The sequence below is a fragment of the Motacilla alba genome, chromosome 2, assembly GCF_015832195.1.
Source record: "Motacilla alba alba isolate MOTALB_02 chromosome 2, Motacilla_alba_V1.0_pri, whole genome shotgun sequence".
Classification (NCBI taxonomy): Eukaryota; Metazoa; Chordata; class Aves; order Passeriformes; family Motacillidae; genus Motacilla; species Motacilla alba.
The window spans coordinates 54562715-54585137 of NC_052017.1; the positions used below are offsets into that span (position 1 = coordinate 54562715).

General features: G+C 40.7%; 1 protein-coding gene across 3 annotated transcripts in view; it reads left to right on the forward strand.

The window, feature by feature from the left end:
* ITGA9 (integrin subunit alpha 9) overlaps nt 1–7847 on the forward strand; it is a 237722-nt gene extending 229875 nt beyond the window's left edge. Inside the window, exon 28 of one of the 3 annotated variants that reach the window (XM_038123406.1) lies at nt 4767–7847. In XM_038123406.1, coding sequence (XP_037979334.1) covers nt 4767–4865 — 99 coding nt within the window. In that variant the 3' untranslated portion in view covers nt 4866–7847. The remainder of the gene's footprint in view (nt 1–4766) is intronic. The other 2 variants (XM_038123404.1, XM_038123395.1) reach the window with 2 other exon arrangements.
* The last annotated feature ends 14576 nt before the right edge of the window (nt 7848–22423 follow it).

The window sequence follows — 22423 nt, forward strand, 5'->3', positions numbered from 1 at the left end:
TATCTCTGTGCTGGAAATTGATCTTTTTCCATCAGCCTAGCCACTCCCACTCATGCTTCCTTTCATGAGTCAGTGTACAGGTAGAGCACTGGCCATTTCTTGCATTCACTGATATTTAAACCCAGCTGGACAGCTTTCAGCACTGCAATCTGACTTGATCCAGTTTGTCTCTCAATAATTCCTGTGACTTGCCGTGTAGGATTCCATCCACATACCCATTGGAATCTGATTATCTTAATCTTTCCATTTTACTCCTAAAAATTGAATTTCCTGGGCAGGTGCAGTGACCTTACTTTGCTTTGTGACAGAACTGGCCATTAGTAGGATTTGGATTATCTTCTCCCCTTTCTCAAAAACTTCCTCTGCTGTGTTGCCACACACAATGATGTCATCAATGTATTGCAACTGTTCTGGAGCTTCACCCTTTTTCAGTTCTGTCTGGATGAATGCATGGCAAACTGTGGGAACCTGGATTCCAGCTCATACTGGAGGTCTGACATGTCCTTCACCAGAAGCACTCAGTGGTGGAAGAGGGTCACAGAGTCAGGTTGTTGCGGTGTTGTTGATGATGCACTGTTGTGGCAGTGATCGGTACCTGTTGTTCTTCCACCCTCAGCAGTCCCACAGCAGAAGGGCTCCTCTGAGAGACCAGGCAAGGTATTCAGTTGTCTAATTTCCTCTGTCTCCACAGCACCTATCCCAAAGGCCCAACAATGCCCTTTTGAGTCCTTGAAATAGCCTCTCCTGAGTTAATCTATACCAAGGGTGCATGGGGTCTCTGGGTGAATCCAAATGGAGTGATTTTGCCATTCATTCCCAATCAGGCTCACCTCAGGTTCCAGAGCTGTTGGGACCCCTCTGTCACCCCAGAAATAGAGACAGATCATACCCCTACAGATCTTGATGGTATCAGGGTACACTGTGTGCCAGTGTCAACGGAAGCCTTATTATTCTTGTGGGTCTGATGTGCCAGGCCATGGGATCCACACAGTCCGGTAGATCTGATTCTCCCTTTCTTCCACATGGCTGGAGGCAGGGCCCCTGTAGTTCTAGTCATGGCAGTCATTGCTCAGTTCTTGTAAACATGAACTAGAGATCTCTTCAAGAGGATCAGAAATAACATTCAGCCCTTCCATTCTGTCTGAAGACTTGCCCTCTGGAAACTGGAATATCCTTGAAGAATTTCCATTGGGGGTTGTTCTTCCTCTCAATTCATGTACCCCTGCTGTCAGGGCAGAGGTGGGTTTTCCATCCCACTTTCTCGCGTCCTCTCTGTGGTCGTGCAGGTAAAACTGCAGGTTACCTCGTGGAGTGTACCCCTCTCTCCAGCAGAGGGGTACATATTCCCAATAGCAGAGATTCTGCTCCATATTGGCAGGGGCATGGGACATTTTCTCTCTAGGTTGCTTGAGTCTTTCAAGCCTGTCTGCAGTCTTGTTCAGTCTTTTCACAGCCAAGGCACAGGTTGCTAGGAAGGAAAAAAGAACTTCATAGTGTTGAAGTCGGGTGATCACCTGAAGCAGTGTTTCTTCTTCTTTCATTGACATCAGTGCCAAAGGGTTGGTGTACAATGATGGCACACTCCATAGAAACTTCTGCCACATGGATTGTGTACCCTGGATCTGATCTGGATCTACAGGGGACTATTTGTTATTTGAATCTCTTATAGATTACCTCCAGCACAGCTAATTCTTTCAGGTCCTGAATACCTTTCTCCATGGCATTCCACTTGTCTCGGTGCACTATTAGGTCATCCATGAGAGAATACTGTTCCCTCATGCTTGACAGATGTTGCCTCCAGAGGCTGAGAGTTTCTGTCCTCTTTCCAATCCCCTTGCCAATGCCTACATGCTGGAACAGGGATCCCAATTGCCTGGCTTCACTACCATCTAGTTTCATATTGCATGTTGTGATATCCCAGCAACAGAACAGGCAGGTCACAAGGGGCTCTCCTGACTGGTGGCTGAAATGTTTTTGCCTATCTTGCAGCCCTCCTGAAGGTAGGGATCAAGTGATTCTCTCTGGCCCTGCTTCTTCCTCCTGTTGTGAGTGCCCTATTCCTCTTCATCCTTCACTAAATAAACTAAATTTGTCTTGAATTTCTTTATAGGGGCACCTGCTACAGGCACAAGTTGTTCATCTGGTTCAGTTGCAGTTTGAGTGGCCACAGTGCCTGCTGGTGTGTTTTCATTCCCCTCCACCCGAGGGTGTTACCTAGTACAGTGCAGTGTCCAGTAAATCATAGTCTGGGCCCAGCATATTGCAATAAATTGCTCCTGTCTGGAATTGCCACAGCATTCTCCTTGCAAATATTTTGTCACTTTATCAGTGTCCTGTAGTTGTTCAGGGATGAACTCCCAAGTAATTGGAGCAGATAATTTCTCCAGCAACTCAGCCTTTTTCTCTCACATTCCATGCCACTCATGACTATCCACCATCAGGGCAGATCTCTGAAAGATCATGTTAAAAGTCTGTTATTTAATTCTAACCATGGTGTGGACTGCACTGAGGATACCGAGCAGACTTAGCAACAACAATATGCTTTCCTTAACATCCAAACGGAATTTAAAATTGTCCAAAGCTGTTGTAACAGGCCTGAAGAAGGAAAGGGGGTAAAAAGCTGGGGAAAGTCATCCTTCCCTTCTCCCCCAACAGACTGGGTACAAGTTTTACTGGACTACCAAATAGTGTGCTTGAGGCAAAGGTAGGAGAACAACACTGAATAAAAACCCCAAATGACCATCATTACATGTTATCATGTGATAAACTGTTATCCCACAAAGTAATTGTGTGATACATCAACAAAGTAATTCTGATCCTTCTCCCTTCTATGAAAAAGAGCACTTCAAGGAGGACATAGAGTATATACAGGATTAAGTACCACAACCACATGAACAGATCAAGCAACATTGTAGCCAGTGGCTCTGTACCTAATACAACAAAGGCTTAGATTAAGTTTGTTTCCAGCCTGCTCTAGGCAGATCTGTTGTTATCATAACCTTTGTGACCCACTTGGCACCATATTAGACTGTCATGCTTTAGGAATTGCATTCTTGAATTTAGTGTTCCCACTGAAACACTCTAAACGCTTCTTAGGCGGGATGGAGAGGAGAACTGGAGGTACAAAATGGGAAGGTCATGGGTTGTAGTAAGAACAATTTACTGGAAACATCAATGAGATAAGAAAACAAATAGTAACAGCAACAATATTAATAACAAAAGAGTAGAAAAGACTGATTCATATGCAAAATTCTACTGAGCCTGTCTCGACTGCAGCCACATTGCCTGGACTGCTCCCTCTGGCTTGGAGCCAGCATTACCCCACTGTTCCTTCCACTTTGCTTTCTTGACCAGAAGGAACCCCTTCCCCAGGAAGAGATTCCCCGCCACCCCTGGAAATGACATGAGATCATGTAGAATAATCTCCAGGTTCTAGCCGTGCCCCTCTGGCTACTGCAGAAATTATCCCTGTTTGGCTGGAACTAGGACAGTAGGTATGTATGTAATGTATACCTATGCTCCTAGCAGAGTACACTTATCTCTAGATTAATAGCATGTTCCATTTACCAAAAGAGAGGGGCTTGTTAGACTGTGCTACAGCTTCTATGTCCTTTGCACAGAAGGCAAGAGGCAGAGATAAGGACTAATGATAGGATGGTATGTGCATGGTCTCATGCTGCTGTGAATTCAGGATGTAATTTGAGGCACAGGCAAGGACTTAGACTTTAGGAAGATGTCTTGGGGAAGCCCTCTTGATAGATTGAATATGCTGCCTTTTAGACCCTTTTGAATTAAAATAACCTTGAAGAAAATGAAAGTTGTTGAAAACTGAAACTAAGAAGTCCAATTTAGTGGAATTTTAGTAATGACAAAACGACACAAAACATTTCTACATACAGGCAATTTGGGGATAAAGGGGGGCAATAACTGAATAACTGGTTGATAAAAGAAGACTAAAACATCATGTTTTACACAGCTGGAGTAAGAAAACAGGTTTAGAGTGGTGGGAATTACATAAATGCTTAATTATGTTGAACAGAATATTTATTCAGTGATCTTAACAATGCATTGCTAAGTTTGAGGGGTTATTCTTGAATGCTTAAGTCTGTTATTAAAATAATGTTTATCTGAGACACTTAAAGAAACCGGGATATGAGAATTTTTATCCAAACTGAGATGAAAACCAGTTGCATTTCTTTAAGTACAAGGATTTAGGAAACAAGAAGATGCGCAAAAGTGACTATCAGTGATTTTAGTTGGAACTGAGAAGTGGAGGTGGGGGACTGCACTGTATTCCTCTGGTCCCTCTTGTTTTGTGGGGTTGTAGACACTGAGAGTACTGTTCATAAAATTCCATCAGCATTTACTTAAGACTCAACAGTTAGCCTTGTTTTAGGTTCAGCTGCAAATTTAGCATTGGTCTCTATTTTAACTAATAAACCTGTATCTGGCTCTGCGTGTCTGTATTTATTAGAACTACTTCATGTTCTTTTTTTTTTTTTAGCTCATACTTCATATAAGAGGATTCCTACCTCAGAGTAGTTCATGTATAAGGAGCAGAGTTCTTCTGAAGATATGGGACCCAGTCTGATCTAATTTATATTGATGTAAATAAGGAACTAAGATTTCAGATTGGCACTTGGAGGAATTAATTGCTAATTATTTGGCTAGTTCTCTCTGCATAATGTTATCTGTCATCATACCAACCAAGAAGTTTCAATTTAATGATTCAATAACTTACCACTGTCATCTCTTCTGCTTTGCAGATGGGCTTCTTCCGACGGAGGTACAAAGAAATTATTGAGGCTGAAAAGAGCAGAAAGGAGAATGAAGATAGTTGGAACTGGGTCCAGAAAAATCAGTAAACTACCCATGAAAACAAAACTGCCCAGTCATGTGACATGCACTCGCTAGTCTATAGGTCCTGCTCTCGTATCTTCCATATGTGGAAGAAGGAATCTTCTCCAGATTTTTTGGAGACCCCATTGATGCTGTGTCTTTATTACTCCAAAAAGCTAGGGAACATATCCTGAGGCAACCACTGCAGCCATGTCAGGTGACTGGAGCAATTCACACTTCATTTAAGAGTTGAACTTTGAACTTTGGTAACCAAGCTGCAGTGCAGAGCAATATTTATGAATCCAACTATGTAGTATGCCCTCAGGGGAAGACTTTGACCTAAGAATATTTTTTATAATTACAAGCTTTTTATATTGAGTATGTCTTTATATTTGTATCAATGTTTTATAATTTCTATTGAATAGTTATATAGTTCACTCAAGCACTGATATGTGTCTAAATCTTTGGAAATACATACATACATATATATATATATATATATATATAAATTCTATTGTACTTTTAAACATCAATGCAAGAGAGAAAAGAGAGATTTGCAGATAAAAATAGCTGGAATCCTCATATGCTTAATTCACAACACTTGGTAATATCTTATATAGATCATTTAATACAAATAAGCCAAAAATCTTTTTACTATCTCTTTCTTTAAGTTAAATTTGGTATTTGATTTATAAGCTACAGAACCTAAAGTGTTTCACAGTTGTGATACTCTATATTTTGAGTCTGTCCTTTACTAGCCTGGATGGGAGAGGATAAAAATATTTCTTCAGTGACATTTAGCAAGACGTAGCTTGCTTTGGCTCACTGAAGAAGGCAGCACAGAATGTTCTCTTTATGAAGTTTTATTTTGCAGTCTCTAGGACTGTACAGTTGAGGTACCAGAAGGACATAATTGGGCGAACCACTATGGCATTGACAAATTCCTTTAAATATTTTTTTAAAGGTAATTAAGTCATATCAATATTAAGATGGATAGTTTTAAAGCTACTGTTAAAGATTGTGATCTGTTGCTATCAAAGTGATAAATTGCTACATGCTGTGAGCATTATGTCTTTCATGTGAGTTACATACTTGAGTCATGAGTTTGTTTATATGATAATTTTAAGAGAGATAAGTAGATGCAAGGATTAAAATGTTAGGATATTTGAGTCTTGAGATTGCCTATCTGGGTGTTCCAAGTACTGAATGTATTTCCTCAAGAATTTAGAAGGAAATTTAGTAAAGACGCAGGTGTTACTGGATCTCAGCTTGCCACTTTTATTGCTGGTAATTCTTTAACAAATTGTTTGTTGAATTAGAAGAAATCCAGTTGCAATTCATTCAAACACGTTTCTTCAAAAAGCTCTTGGATTTCTGAATAGAAATAGTGGAACTTTGTAAGACTTGGGTTTAGATTCTACTTGATTTTACACTTTGTGTGAATAAGGAGCAAATGTCATGTTGGTATAAAACCCATATAAAGGAAAGAAGGGCCATGCTCTGTGGTAGAAAGTGAAACCAGGATTGAAAGGTTGCAGGATGTCGTCTTCCTTAAGAGTGTGGTAAAAGAACAGCTGGAAGTTTGGAAACTGGAATGCAGAGAACATGCAAGAAATCTGCTTGAGAACAGGTCTTCCTCTTCCTTGCCATATTCATGATAGCTTCAAATTATAAAAATGGACCACATTCATATTCCTGTTTGCTTTTTTTATCACCACCATCATCAGGTGTCGGCTATTACTACAGTATTCACCGATATTTATTAACTATTAGCTATCTGCATGCATTAGGGAGAAAATAGTTTTAAAGTGAATTAAGTGTACTGATTCAAGATCAGACAAGAAAAACTCACAAGTTGCTTGGCTTATCTGAGAGAGAAATTATGCCTGATGTAAACTCCAAGTCTGTAGACCACTTAAGCAATCTTTTCAAAGTGGCAAGGACTTCTGCAAGCATAACAGTAAAAACAGCCCTTTCTATGCCTAAACACATGAATGATAATGACCCCACATACCAAGTCAGTGATGTGCAGGTAGCCCAATTTGCTGAAATCAATAGATATGAAAAATTTTTCTTTGACAATATTTAGTATCAATTTTCTTGAATGTCTTCTGTTTATGGGCATATTTTGGAGTTTTGCACAAGTTTAAAGCATAGTATCAATTTGACATGGAAATATATAATACTGCTTTCACTAAAGAATTAAGAGAATCACAGAATTAATCCTAAGTCTACCCCCTTGCTAGGGTCTCTTGGATATAAATGAAAATAGAAATTAGTTCATTGAATGTGCATTGATTAAACTGGCATGAGGACTAATTACTTTTGGAGCTTGGTTTGCATGCACAGTAGAGTATCTGCACCATCGTCCCTTCTTTTTCTTAGAACGTTATTACTTACATATTGTGAAATTGTATATTTCTTTTTGTGAACTTGTGATAGGAAGAATGTGTACACTCTTACTGATGTCACCTGTATTTAGAAGCTTGTGTTCACCTGTATTCTGATTCACTTGCACTGTTATGGAAATGTCAGGTTTACAAAAAATACAACATTTTGGAATAAAAAATGACTGCAAAATTATCCTAATAATATTTTGTCAGTTATTTGCCTTGTCTAGCTCAAGTACTTTTCCATTAAGTGGGTGAGACATTTTCTCCTGTATATCTGAATTAAGTACTGTATGTGTGTGTTTATCTGTGTGTGGCTAGTAGACATCTTTTATTGTAATTCTATGATTTATAACATCAAAATATTTGGAGACAAAGAGTACAGTTGACTTGGGTATAGTACTTTAAACCTCTGGAAATAAAATAAAAGTAGTGAGAATTATTTATATTTCATCAATCTTGCTTTATTAACATCAAATTAGACCCCATGTGATTGTGATACTGACCTGTGTTAAGAGTATCAACCTGTATAACTTGAGTTCTGTTTCAGTGTATGAATTTGATGGAAGTTGAATTTTTCAGCTTCATGTGATTTTCCGGGAAGGATTTATAGTCAGTCCATTGTTGTATTAGCTGAAAAATATATTTGAAGTTATGTATTCAACTTGATACATCCCCATGCTAACTGGTCATCTGTATAGGGAGCAGAAGCTAGATGTAAGCTTTTACTCCTATGACCCTTAAGTGCTTCAATGTTCTCTAGCCATACTAAAGCAGTCTGTTTCCTCATTATTAATGTTAGCGTTCAGGAGCACATAATCACAGAATGATTTTCAGGTGCTTTTAATGCAGAGCTCTGGGTGCCAGGGGTAAGACCCAAATCTGGCTCCGACATGGGTTCGGGATGAGCATGTTTTTATATTCTGTCATTATGTAACTTACATATTAATTATTAAACTTACATTTTTCTATTGTATACATTGATTTCATTCAAGCATGGGTTTATCATGATTCCCCTCATAGTTTCTCATGATGCTTTTTATGACTAAACAATAATTACATCTTATTACTAAATAATCATCACATCTAACAATCATATAATTTATCATTTACTGGTTATGCAGGTGTATTTTCACATGATTAAGCAAATACAAGGCCTAACTTTCCCAGGGCCTACCTTTAACATTTTCCCAGGACCTAACTTTCTTTCTAGCTCTCTGAATTTTCTATGATTTTAAAACCTTTTACTATCATTAAGACTATTGGCTCTATATCTAAGAACAGGCTAGGCAGAGTTAGGACCTGACCTGTGACCCAGAGCACATTTGTACTGGTGGAAGACCACGGCTTTATATACCACAATGCCAAAGACATTGGAGAATTCCAAGCAAATGTGGGTTCTGACATGAAGATCATCCTTCAAAATAAAAATAAATGTTCTCAGTCATTTCTGGGCAAAAGTTGTTGGAGCAAGCTGCTGCTAAAAGGAATGTAATGCCCAGTTTGCTTTCGGAGATTAGTGGAAGCACTAGTGCTGCAGCAGCTAAAATAATAACCAGAGACCTTTGGATGTACTAAACTGTCTGTTATCATGTAAGAGTGTGTGTGTGTGTGTGAGTGTGTGTGTGTGTGTGTGTGTGTGGGCGCCCACGCACGCATGTAAGCAGGAGTGTACATCTCCTTCTGGGGTCGGAGGACTAATGAGCTAATGATGCCTCTGTGGGGCTCACTTCTTGTCTTCTTGATAAGCAGAGAACAGCAGCTTATACACAGCAGGATTTCGTGTGTTATTCCAAACAGCTTTTAAGAACCCTGTAAGACTTCTCTGACAAAGTGGCTTTGTTTTAGAAATCAAACCCACAACCTTTAGCACATTTGTTTCTTCCAGTTTCAGCAGAGGAAGAACTAGATCAAAATTCAATAAAAATAAGATGTTTTTTAACAATGGAAAAAACCAAACAGCTCATTTGTTAGCATTCTGCTCAGCCTGGCTCATGTGTCTGCACTGAAGCTGGTCTGAAATTTTGGCTCTCTATGCCTGTCATTGGCCTGCTCTTTGGATTGGACGTAATGGAAGTTTCTCTGCTAAATCTTTTCCATTTAGTAGTGAAATACCCCTTAAAAAAGATAGGACACTTTCCCCCATCCCTTTTGGGTCTAGTGGGGTGCATATTGACCTGAGTAGTCCTGGGTAAGATGTCTTGATTTTATTAAAATTCTGAGTGCATAACACATTGGAAAATTGAGATCCCAAAGGCCTAAGGACGGTGTCATGGGAGTCATTAAGGGTGCAAAAACAGATTTTAGTGTCCTCTGGCCCCAGTTTGCTTACTACCAGAATTAAAATACAATAAAGACAGCTATTTTGTATAGATTCAAATGTACAAATGAATTTAAAGTCATATGACTATTTATTGCAGCAAATCCAAAATTTCAAAATTTCAAATGACTGCAAATGGAGATTTTATTTGCAAGTGGTTTTGACAGAAATAAAGAATGAGTGGAGAAATGAGTCTTATTAGTAAAAGAGCAATGAAAGTTAGTTTATCATGTCTTGATCATGCTATAATCTCCTGTGAGTGTTGGAAAGGAATAATTCACATATTTCTAGTTAATTAGGTAGCTAGTGCCATTTTAATGCTTGAAATTCTAGATATGCAATGTTTTAGTAAATTAACCTGCAGTTCAACAGCCATAAAGAATCAGAAATTAATGAAGTAGTAACCTTGAGCAGAGATGCTCAAGTAACCTGATGCAGACATGCATTCAGATATGATGTATTGATTTGCATTAAATTATTCAAGATTTATACCAACACAAGTGAGAAGGGACTCAGACGGGCTCCCCTGAAGCTGAAGAACACACATCATGACAAGCTTTGCACTAACCTGCACAAGTGGTAATGTACAATAATTTCTGTTATTTAAGCAGTTTTCCTCTGGACTTGCAATCTGAGAGCTTTGTTATTCAATCCTAATGATGCTGCTCTGTGCTATAATCAAAAAGATAAAAGAAATAGTAAGGGAAGTGATTGCTTTATCCAGCAGAGACCACTTCATAGAGAGAATGTATTCTGTCCTACATCAGTCTCTCAATGGATATAGGGCACTTGAGAACTGGGCATGATCTGCCCCTTACCTTTATCTAACTTAAATGATCAGACTAATTACTAAAATTATTATTTTACTGTGTTGATTTTGGGTGAATGGCAGTGAGTAGGAAACTGACAATAAAGTGATTACCTATTAAGAGGTCAGAATACTTGCTCAGTATTAAATTAATGACATCTATATGTAGGATTGGATAGAAGACTATATAAATGTGGTAAAATACTTTTGTCCATTTTAATTTTCAGGGTGAGGGATGAGAAATCAAATCTAACAGTCTATGAAAACAGATTTTTTTTTTTTTTGTGAGATTGCCAAATGCTAGAATCAAGGTAGCATGTTGCCCTGTTTCTTAGCTCAAGACTGTATCCCTGACATGGCTTCATCAAAGGGGAGACCCATGTTTCACCTTGGCCAGGTGGCACAGGTTACACCTTGTCTCATATTCTACTGCCTGCTCAGCTGCGCTTGTCCCACTCTCACTCCCATTCTATAAACACTACTAGCTTTTTCCCCTGGCCTTTTTCTGAAGTTTTTCTTCTGCTTCATAACTGGTATTACCCTTCTCTCTCAATGCCTCTGAATAAGGCTAACTTAAATGTGATTTTTCCCAACCTGCATTTAGTTTGGAATATGTCACTGTTGTTTCAGACCCAAAAAAGATTTTTCCTGAAAACCTGGCAGTTTCCCCAATTACATCAGCAGTTCTGAGGCCTATGGGAGGTGATGTCAGGAACTGTGGTCTTCTCCTCAAGTTTCTTTTCATTGAACTTATTAGCCAGGCTGAAGTGTATTTTGTCAAATAACTAATAAATATGAAATCTGAGGGAGGTAGAGAGACTGACAGAATGACAGACATGTATAAGATTGAAACTTATTTTGGAAGTGGACAAATCATATAAAAAAGGACCAAACCAGAACCATTCAAAATGATGTATGCTTTTTTTTTTTTCCTTTATTCTCAAACAGTTAGGGACGTGGAACTGGAAGGTCCTCAGTTTCAGTCTCCTATTTTCATTGGCAACTATTCCATATCTTTCCTTTTATGAACCAAACAAAGTCCAGTAAATCAGTTTTTTTTTTTCCTTATTATTCTAGCTGAAGATAATTCTAGCATTTTGTTTTGATGGTGCTTTTAATGGTAATTTTCTTCTCAATTTGTTCTCTTGCCCTCAAGGTTTTTTAATTTAAGGAGTTCCTTTCCTTCCTTCCTGGTCTGAGTTGATTTTTCTTGAATACAGGTGACCAGACATTACTTCCTGGGTAAGATACTGTTATGAACCAATTTAAACATAGAAGAGAAAAAAAATAAAAACTATGTCGCTGTGAATAAAATTGATTGAACCCAGAAAGGTTTGAAATGTACCCCAGAACTTGATTAAAACCAAATGAAGTTAGATGTTGGTGCCAAAAAATGGATATGTTTTTTTCAATAGTAAAAGAGTTAAAGAGAGAGAGAGGGGGAGAGAGAGAGAGACAGGGTGGAGCCAGGGGGAAACAGGGAGAGTGACAGGGATTAGGTAGAAACATATCACCCTCCCAAGGGTCCCAATGACATCTCATGATTTCCCTCCATCTGGTCTTGGTGGTGAGGGTCTCCTGCCACCCTGCCAAAATGTATAGAATCCAATGGATTAACATACATTTGGGCCACATGGGAATGCCCAGGTGTCTCCCCTGAGGGGGCTAGGTTTGACACTCTTCCTTGTAACACTGTGCATCTGTTGCATCATGTTGTGGTGCTCTGGTGCAGGGTCTGGGGACCCCTTTGAGGGGGACCTTTGATGGCCCATTACCCCCACTCTGCTGTCCCTCCCGTGAATGTGGCTCTTCCCATGGTGAAGGGGCCCCTGCAGCTGGTCTCCTCTGCACAGCAGAGGATGGACATTGTCACAGTTTGTCACTGGCCCAGTGCCAGGCACACACGAGTCACTCGCTCACCTTCCTGTGCCACAGCTGGGCAGAGGAGAGGGAAAGGAAAAAAAAATTAATGAAAGGTTCATGAGTTGAGATAAGGACCAGGAGAAAAACACTTCAAGGGCAAAACAGGATCAACGTAAGGTTGCAAAGTGAATTTATTACTAACAAAATCAGAGGAGGATAAGGAAAAGTAAATTAAGCCCTTAAAACACCTTTTCCCCCAGCCCCTCCCTCCTTCCCGTTGACAGCTGTTTCAGTATGGTCTTCACCATGGCCTGCAGAGAAATCTCAGCTCTGGCACCTGCAACACCTCCTACTTCACTAACCTTGGTGTCACCGTCTAGCTGGAATTAACAGTGTCCCCACTTTGTTCTGATTTTCTTCTTAAATATGTCATCACAGAGCCTCTCTCATTAGCCCGCCTCTGGCCAGCAGCATGTCCATCTTCAGAGCCATTAGGGATTGGTTCTGCTGGACATGGTGAAAGCTTCCAGCAGCTTCTCACAAGAGCCACCTCTGTGGCCCCCCCTGCTACCAAAAAACAGGCTGTGCAAAACCAACCCATTCTCATACCACCCCACCACCGAGTAGGTTGGGAGTGCAGGTGTGCACAAGAAACTCAGAGGGGGACACAGCTCAGACAGCTGTCCTGGATTGAACAAAGGGATATCCCAGACAATATGGCTTCATGCTCAGTATATAAAGCGAGGGAAGGAAGGAGGAAGGGAAAGATAATCCGGAGTTATGGCATTTGTCTTCCCAAGGCAACATCATGTATGATGGAACACAGCTTTCCTGGACATGGCTGAACACCTCTCCACCCTTGAGAAGCTGTGAATAAATTCCTTTTATTTGCTCTTCTTTTACATCCAACTCTTGCTTTACCTATTAAAATGTCTTTACCTCAGCCCAGCAGGTTTTATTCTCTTTTATTCTTCTGATTCTCTCCATTATTCCACCAGGGAGTGAGTGAGCAAGTAACTGCGAAGGTCTTGGTTGCTGGTTGGAGTTAAAATATGACTGTCAGCAGTCATCTGTTCTAGACTGAATAATAGAACATAATAACAGAATGAGGAAGACCAAGATCAGTTTAGTTTTATTCAGTCTTGTGGGGTTTTTTGTTGAGTGGTTTTTTAAAATATTGAACTTTTGCATTTGGAGTGTGAATTATTCCAATAGCTCTTTCCCCTCAAGAAAGACTACTTCTGAGGAAAGTCAATATTTCAAACTAAACTTATAGTATCCTCAGTATCAAATATCCCAAGCTTCCAATATCAACCACTCCAAACATCCAATTTCCCAATAAGGCTTTTGAGCCATCTCAAACATCACAAAAGTGATACCTAAACATTCTGATTGTTTCCATCATTCAAAGATTTCCCTTCCTCTGGTGTAGATCTTTACAGACTGTTTTACTGGCTAGCATTTTTCCATCATATAGTTGATAACAAATACCTTACCTCTGCCTCCCCAAACATATGTTACTGCAGCAAAACATTGCAGTTTTTTCCCAGAGGAAAACTGTCCTTCAGATGCCAATCAACAGTATTAATAACAACAAAATGAATTCTACTTTGCTTGGCTCATCCTGAAAGGCTAAAGACTGGTCAGAAACATGACTGAAAGTTAAAGGTGTCCTCCTAAAGAATATTGGAGAGCCATAATCCAAAATAGCAGGTGACAGCTCCATCTTCTATGTCTTTGTGTTGTGGCAATTATATAAACGGATGTGCTAATAAATGTTTATGCCTTGTTCCTTTTTTTTTTTTTTTTCTCTTTTCTGCTGAGACAAAAAGCTTTCAGTTGTGGCAGAATAAAAGCTCTGGAGGACCAGTTCTCCTTCCTGGGGGGTCGGTAGGCATGAGCGTTGCCATGGCAAGTATTTGCATATGGAAAGAAGTGCTTTGGGAATGTGAAATTGGATCCTAATTTTAGCTATGAGCAAAATTTCAGTGGGACTCTTGGTGGTAATGTGGGCATGAATGGGGTGTTTAGCAGAATCAGTCTTAGTTCTTGAGCCTGCTGGATATATTTAAGAGAAGTTATGACTAAAGTCAAAATCCATTTAGTGCTGAAAGTTTTTTACCAGAGACTAGACAGGCATAAAAATTCATTTCATATAGACCATCAGCATTTTTAAGATTAAATTAACTCCTGGATAATTTGAAATATATATTTTTAAAGCTTAATAACACCTCCCTTCCTCCTGAGCTGTTGCTTTATATTTTCAATGTTAGCCTGGTGCCCAGATGTTCTAAGTTGTGTGAAATAAGAGAAAGACCCAGTTGTGTAAATAAGATAAATGTTCCAAAGCTTATGTAGGGTTAGAAGATCCTATAGGATTTTGATATTTATACTGATAGATACTAAATTATCTCAATGATATAAAAAAATCTGTCATCACTTGAAAACTCTGTGGTCAACCCAAAGTGTGTGAAAGAGAATGAAACACAAAATTTTGGTTTTAACAAAAGTCATATTGAACCTAAAATGTGAAAGCAAGTTGTTCTAGTAAGAAGCAGCATTCTCTTTGTCATTTTGTTCTAAACACACTCTGAATGATAGCTAGACTTCTAGAGCAGCATGCATGTTAATATTAGACAAGTTTTCATTGTAATTTATATTTACTAGTTGGACCTAAATTACTAAAAACTCAACAGCTAACTTTGTCAAACAAAGCATTCCTGCCCTGATCAAGCAGTCATATGATATAATAGTCTTAATACTTTAGGCTGAGTCAAGAAAATATGGGTCATATCCTCTAATATGAGTACTCTCCTCATTTGTCCTGAATTTGAATCACTAATGTATTCAAAGACACCTTGGATAATTAGGAAAATCTCCTGAAATTGATTGTGTCTCATGATGCCTACAAAAATACCTCAGCAGCATCCTGCTGTTCACCTATTGCAACACCAAGTGCCTTACTATTTCATGCCATTCTTCTTTTCTGTACCAATTTTTTTATTGACCTGGTGCCTTAGACTATAGATACTGCAGAAGTGATAGAGCACAGATCATTTTTCCCCTTTGGCATTTATTTTACCTTCTTCCATTTGGCATGCCCTTAGTTCAGTCTATTACTTCAAATTACTTCAGTTCTATACTTCAAAAGTCTATTACTTTACATCCATAAACTAGATTATGGATGCTACAAACCTCACTACTTGAAACCTTGATAGACATTGAAACCTAGACAGAAAAAAAAAACCCCAAAACATTAAAACTGTAAATACATTTGCTTGATAAAAACCCATTATTTTTCATTTAGGCGGTTTCATTTCTTTATGGCAAGCACTTGCAGCACAGGGCAGAAGTAATTGGAACAGCTGAGTGAATGTAAATCTGAGGAAGTTTAATTACACTGTCTATGAAGCTGATGTAGTTCTTGAAGCAGTCCAGCAGTGATCAATTCATTGTCATTGCAAACAGCCTGCCTAAGAAAACCTACAGGCTATTGAAGACAAGATGACTGTAAAATTAGAGATCAGACCAACTCTAATATTCGCTAATGGATGTGACCATTAGCCTTCAGCCAAACTGTACTGAATGAGTCCCTGGTAACACTTTTCAATAAAGTACATTAGGGATTGAAGATTTTATTTTTTTAATTTAAGGTATTGATTTTTTTTTTATTAGGAACTAAAGTATCGGAGAAAAGAAAGGATTTGGAAAAGATACTGGAAGTGAAAATGAATGAAGGTTGCCCACTGGCTCACCTTAAATATTCCTTTCATAGGTTTCTGCAATATTCAGCAACAAAAAGGAAACTCTGAGCGAATATTTTTTTCCCCACAAAACTTCACTTGTTTACTTTACAGTCCAATGCTAGCACTGATGAGCATGCCAAATGTTACATTGGAGGTAAAATTGACACCATGTAAACTCAAGAAAGCATCAAGTTCTTGTGTACGCTTTTGCATTAGTGAGATCTTGAACAAAAAGTAGGAAAAACACCATTTCTGTTGTCCTGAGTGTTTTACTGTTAAAAAGCTGAGATGACATCTTAACAGAAATCATGATTTTTACAGTCTTTGGGAGGCAAGCAACCTCTTCACAACAGCTATAAAGACATAAATGGTTTGAAAGACAACTTGCTGTCTAAGCAGTGGTCCAATTTTCCTATTACGAGTTAGTCTCACATCAAGAAACTTATTCTGTTTAATTTTTGTCGTTATTGCAGAAATGACGTTAAAATAAAAACTTTTTTTCAGCTTTTGATGCTTTCATTATTCTGTCTAAACTCCTTTTATGCTATTAGCTGTCCACAGCTGCTCCCAGGATTGGTTCAGCCCTTTTTAGTTCTTTTACAAACCACTTTATTATGTCAAAGTGTAACAGGCTTCATAATATAAAGTAGCACAGCCACAGCACTGGAGGTTACATGCAAACGTCTAGACAGGATTTCTTCACTGGCAGCCACTGGGATTTTGCGTTAGTTACGCATTTTAGGTATTTCTTGCCTTTGTGTGGACTTCAAAAAGCACATTAAGAGAAACCCAGGATTACTGAAAAGCTTTCCTTTTACAGAATTTTCTGAAGATTATAACAGAAGTTTCTGTTATTCGTGCCAGATGTCTGCATGATTCTGTGCTACCACATAATATTTTGCATCTTCCCTATAGCAGTTCTGTGCAAGTGCTACGCACAGAGAAGAGGGACCCACTGCCCCCTTGTCTGTAGCTTGCCCAGGAATGTTGCCATGTGATCATTAGCCCAGCAAGCACTGGCCATGCTGGCACGTAAAGACCAGGATAATGAGTTGAAATGGCCTAGAAATTGAAATGGCTTTAAAGCAAAAGAGGGTAGATTTAGATTAGTGTCTTGGTTTGAGCCAAATTTTGAGGAAGCATCCTGAAATGAGTATGTCCTCAGGTTCGAAAAAGAATCTCTGGAGGAAAGTGAAAAAAATACCCTGTTAATTTAACAAACAGAGTGCTCACAAGCATGAAAAAAAAAAAAAAAAAAAGTTAAATAATACAACCTCTCACTGCAGAGATGAGCTGGTAGATTCAGAGTCTTTTTTGTAGTCCTTTCAGTAAGGCACCCTTCGGGATCCAGAGCTCTGGGCTGTGGCGTGGTGGGGCCCCCAGCAGTGTTCTAGTGACTTGGACCAGAGAAAAGCTGAGCAATTCCAGGAGAAGAAGAAGAAGAAGCCATGGTATAAGGAAAAACCTCTTGCTTCAGCTAACTAAATAAAAAATATAGCTAAAAAGCAAAGAAAAAACTCTCTGTCTCTCTCCAGAGAACAAGAAAGCCAAGAGCCGCAGGGAAAAAAAACCTGAGCGAATGTCCTAGGTTGGCTTCATCACCTCCCTAAATGTTATGCAAAACCATGACAGTGAGTTATCTGTGTTTTGAACATAGGTACTGAAAGAATTCCACCACCTTCCCCCCAACCCCCCTTTGATCTTAAAGCTACAAGACTCATGTCTGGGCATAGAGCAGCCAATAGGAGATAAAGAACCCCCCAGGACAGTTAGCTATTAGGAAGAATAAGAGGGTGGTGAGCCACTGGAACAGGATATCCAGAGAAGTTGTGGATGGCCCATCACTGGAAGTGTTCAAGGGCAGGTTGAATGAGCAACCTGGTCTAGTGATAGGTGTCCCTGGTCATAGTGGGGAGGTTGAAACTAGATGATCTTAAAGGTCATTCTATCATTCTTTGAAATCTGAGTTGGTTCCATTGCTTCACAGTATGCTCTTTCTAAAGATAGGTCTGGAAATTAGATTTTGGGATTATGAAGCTCAGACAGATAGCATCCAGGGGATGATGGTATCTGTGGAGTATCTAACCTGAAGAGAGCCACTTTAATTCACTGGGGAAGGCTACAGAGGTAGCTGAAGGAGAGCAGTGAGTGAGATGTACCTAAGGGCTGGGGTGAGAAAGAAAGAAGATGGTAAAGTTCAGCATTAGTTGAGGCCTGAATTGTTTTATCTTTAAAAGAAGTGCTAAGCATAAAACTTTTCTGAGATAATTATAGAGTCTGCATCTTGGAGACAACTGGCACATCCTTAAGGCTGAATGAATACTGCCTGTGATAGATGACTGTCACAACTAAAAGGCAAATATCCTGTATATATGTTGAGAAGTTTTATAGACTTTTGTTTTACCCCTCCTTACGCTGTTATCAGGGGATGGCCCAGGTTTGGGACATTGGGAGGGGCTAAAGGGGTAAAAGGCAAAACCTCCATTGTGTGGATAAGCACACGGTGGGAAAAATCCTCTGCTCTAGGCACCGTACTATTTTCTCTATTCAGTCTTCTGTTGTATTTTTAATAAGGTTTTAATAAACGTTTGAAATTTTGTGGAAGTGAACATAATTTCTCACAAATGGGGGCTCTGCCCAGGATTTACACCTCGCCTCTGTGGTACTAGGAGTTTTTGAAAAAGGCGTGCCCTGACACATATTCGGCAGAATCTATCAGACTCTCCCAGAGCTACCGGAGGTCACAGGTTGAAAGCCCAAAGACACCAGGAGACTGGATTAAGAAAAGAGAGGAAGGGGGGGTGAGTACCATCCTCATAACTATTTTTTGGACAGATCATATTTCCATAATTCCAATATATGAACATGAGCTTCACATCAGTAATACATACGGACCTGTCCTGGTCCATTGAAGCTTCAGGATAATAGACGGCTGGAAGCAGGGTGGGACGCGTCCGTGAGAAAGGCGGGGGGCCCTTGTGAAACAGAGTGGAAATTTTCCAGGGTGGAAATTCATTTCAGATTTAGGTGAAATGTGCCATTTTGAATTATTAAGTCTGTAGCTCGCTTGCATAGATGGGATATGTTGTTTAGTCTGAGCTCAAGACTGCCAACTCTCGCAAAAAAACAGCGTTCGCAGAACTGCCTCAACCGAGGGAAAAGAATGCAAAGGAGATAAAAGGGGTCCCTTGAACTTTGAAACAGACGAAAACCAAAGCTGAGGCTGTGAGGGCAGGATGACCCAGGAGTTCTTTCTGTACCTTCTGATTAAAACTAGCTGCAAGTGTAATGCAAAATGAGTAAAATGAATATGTATGAACCTATTGTGAAATTCTATGCATTTGAATCAGTAAGGAAGATAAAAAAGGATCGTGAGTTCTCAGGGATGGGCATGTCCTTTAAGGGGGAGTGATCCCCACATGGGTCCAGTGCTGTAATAAACATACAACTTATACAACTTTTAAAAAGTTGTGGAGTTTTCTTTCCGCAAATCGTTTTGATGGGGACCCCATGGCTGGCAGATATGGAATATGGATATGGAAAAGGGAGCATGTGCTCCCTTTCCTGAGGGCCTCAAAAGACCTCCTGGGGATCTGAAAATGTCCACAGTGGGCCCCATTTGGGACCACAACAGCACTGGGGGAAGGCAAGACATGGAGGAATACAGAACATTAATTATAAGAGGTATCAAAGAATCACAGAATCACAGAATAATGAGGCTGGAAGAGACCTCTAATGTTGTAGTGCACTAAATAGTTATTTAGTTGTTGTCCTGCACTGGGTGATTTGATGTTATGTCACATGGACTGTCCCTTTTCCCTTCATATGGTATGTCCTCGTTCACCCCTGTCACGATCTGCCCTCACGGACAGGATTGTGATGGTTCGTTACTTGATCTCAGGGTACAAAACACCAACATGACAAGGGGTTTGCAGTTACAATCAAAACCAGTGTACTTTATTGAATAATCACAGCAAAATGCGTTCGAGGGGACTGGGGAAAAGAGTGAGAAAGCCTATGGAAAGAAAAGGGTTGAGAGAAAGGGAGGTAATAGCTACCAACATAGAAGCGATGAAGTTCTTCAAGGTCCAGTCGTGGTCCAGTCGAGGTCCAGTCGAGGAGTCACTTTCATGCTGGGGAGATCTCGTTTAAGCTAGCTAATTTGGGGATTTTTAGTAGAATTTTCTATTGAGAATTGTGAAGGAGGGGAGAGGGGTAACACAATAGTCATCTGGTCAGCAGTGGGCAAGAGCTACTGTCTTCTTGGTCCAGTGGTCACTACCTGCAGGCAAACATCTCAGTTTGATCAGTTGTTCTCCCCCACACACACTGCCCTCCTCCCCCCCCCCCCCCCCCCCCCCCCCCCCCCCAGGTTAGAGGTTTCAGTCCTTGTGGAGAAAAGGAGTCTTTTCCATATAGGGGTTTCATGTCTCAGTCTTGGAGGGAATGGCTTCTCCATCTCAGTCCATCTATCACGGTGGTTGTACAGTAGATGAAGGGTCTTCTGTGGGGACCACTAAAAGGTCATTCCAGAAAAGAGTCCAGCCAGGCTTGGGGGTGGAAAACTCCAGGCTATTGTCGCAGAGCGAGATGCAGGTGAAGAAAGGTTGAGGTGCCCCTTCTCCTTTCACTGGGTTCAGTGTACCATGGGGTGGACAAACACACCTGCGAACAATAACTCAAGTTCCAGTCCTGGGGCCCTGGCAAGCCCCCACCAAACCAGGATGTCGAAACAGAATGTTCGGTGGTCTAAAAATCATGAGGCAGATGAGACTATTTTTGGACATAGTATCACAACCCCCTGCCCTACACCCCTGGTGGTCCATGCCCTTGTAACCCCTCCCCTTGCCCCTCCTCACTGGTATCCCATTGGCTGCGGCCCTCCGTCCCTGCCCCCCATTCCCTCGGGTATAAATGTTCTCTGGGATTGGACCACTTTCTCTTTTTTTCCATGTAGGTGGTCTACGACACAGATGTCCCTTTCCAGCCAATAAAACAGGACACTAGAACCACGTGGAGAAAGAGTGCTTCTCTTCTTTTGCTTCGTCTATGTAGTAACCGTGCAGGCTAGAGTCCAGAGCTAGCCGGAGTGGATTTTACAGCCCATAAACCCACGGATACTTCACTCTAAGATCATCAAGTCCAACCTATGCTCTAGCACCTCAGCTAGACTATAGCACCAAGTGCCATGTCCAGTCTTTTTTTAAACACATCCAGAGATGGTGATTCTACCACCTCTCTGGGAAGACAATTCCAGTATTTTATTATTCTTGTGGTGAAAATTTTTTTCCTACTATCCAATCTGTACCTTCCCTGATGTAGCTTGAGACTGTGTCCTCGTGTTCTGTCACTTGCTGCCTGGTGGAAGAGACCGATCCCCACCTGTCTACAACCTCCCTTCAGGAAGTTGTAGAGAGGAATAAGCTCACCTCTAAGCCTCCTCTTCTCCAGGCTAAACAACCCCAGCTCCTTCAAACATTCCTCATAGAGCTTATGTTCCAAGCCCCTCACCAGCCTTGTTGCCATTCTCTGGACACGCTCCAGCATCTCAACGTCCTTCCTAAACTGAGTGGCCCAGAACTGGACACAGTACTCAAGATGTGGTCTCACCAGCGCCAAGTACAGGGGAAGAATGACCTCCCTGCTCCTGCTGGTCACACAATTCCTAATGCAGGCCAAGATGCCATTGGCCTTCTTGGCCACCAGGGCACATTGCTGGCTCATATTCAACCAGCTGTCGACCAGCACCCCCAGGTCCCTTTCCGCCTGAACACTGTCCAGCCACACTGTCCTCAGTTTGTAACGTTGTAGGGGATTTTTGTGGCCAAAATGTAGAACTCAGCATTTAGACTTATTAAAATTCATGCTGTTGGACTCTGCCCAGCCATCCAACCGATCGAAGTCTCTCTGCAGAGGCCTCCTTCCTTCCAATAGATCAACACAAGCTCCCAGCTTAGTGTCATCGGCAAATTTACTAATGAAGGGCTTGATGCCCTCATCCATGTCGTCTATAAAAATATTAAATAGAACTGGTCCAAGTACAGACCCCTGAGGGAAACCACTGGTGACTCGCCGCCAGCTGGATGCAGCACCGTTCAAAACCACTCTCTGGGCCCAGCCATCCAGCCAGTTCTTAACCCAGTGAAGAATGCTCCTGTCCAAGCCGTGGGCTGCCAGCTTCTCCAGAAGTATGCTGTGGGAGATGGTGCCAAAGGCCTTGCTGAAGTCTAAATAGGCAACATCCACAGCCTTTCCTGCATCCACCAGGAAGGTCACCTGGTCATAGAAGGAGACCAGGTTGGTCAGACATGACCTACCCTTCATACCCATGCTGACTGGGTCTGATACCCTGGCCATCCTGTAAGTGTTGTGTGATAGCACTCAGTATGAACTGTTCCATTATTTTTCCTGGAACTGAGGTCAGGCTAACAGGCCTGTAATTACCAGGATCCTCCTT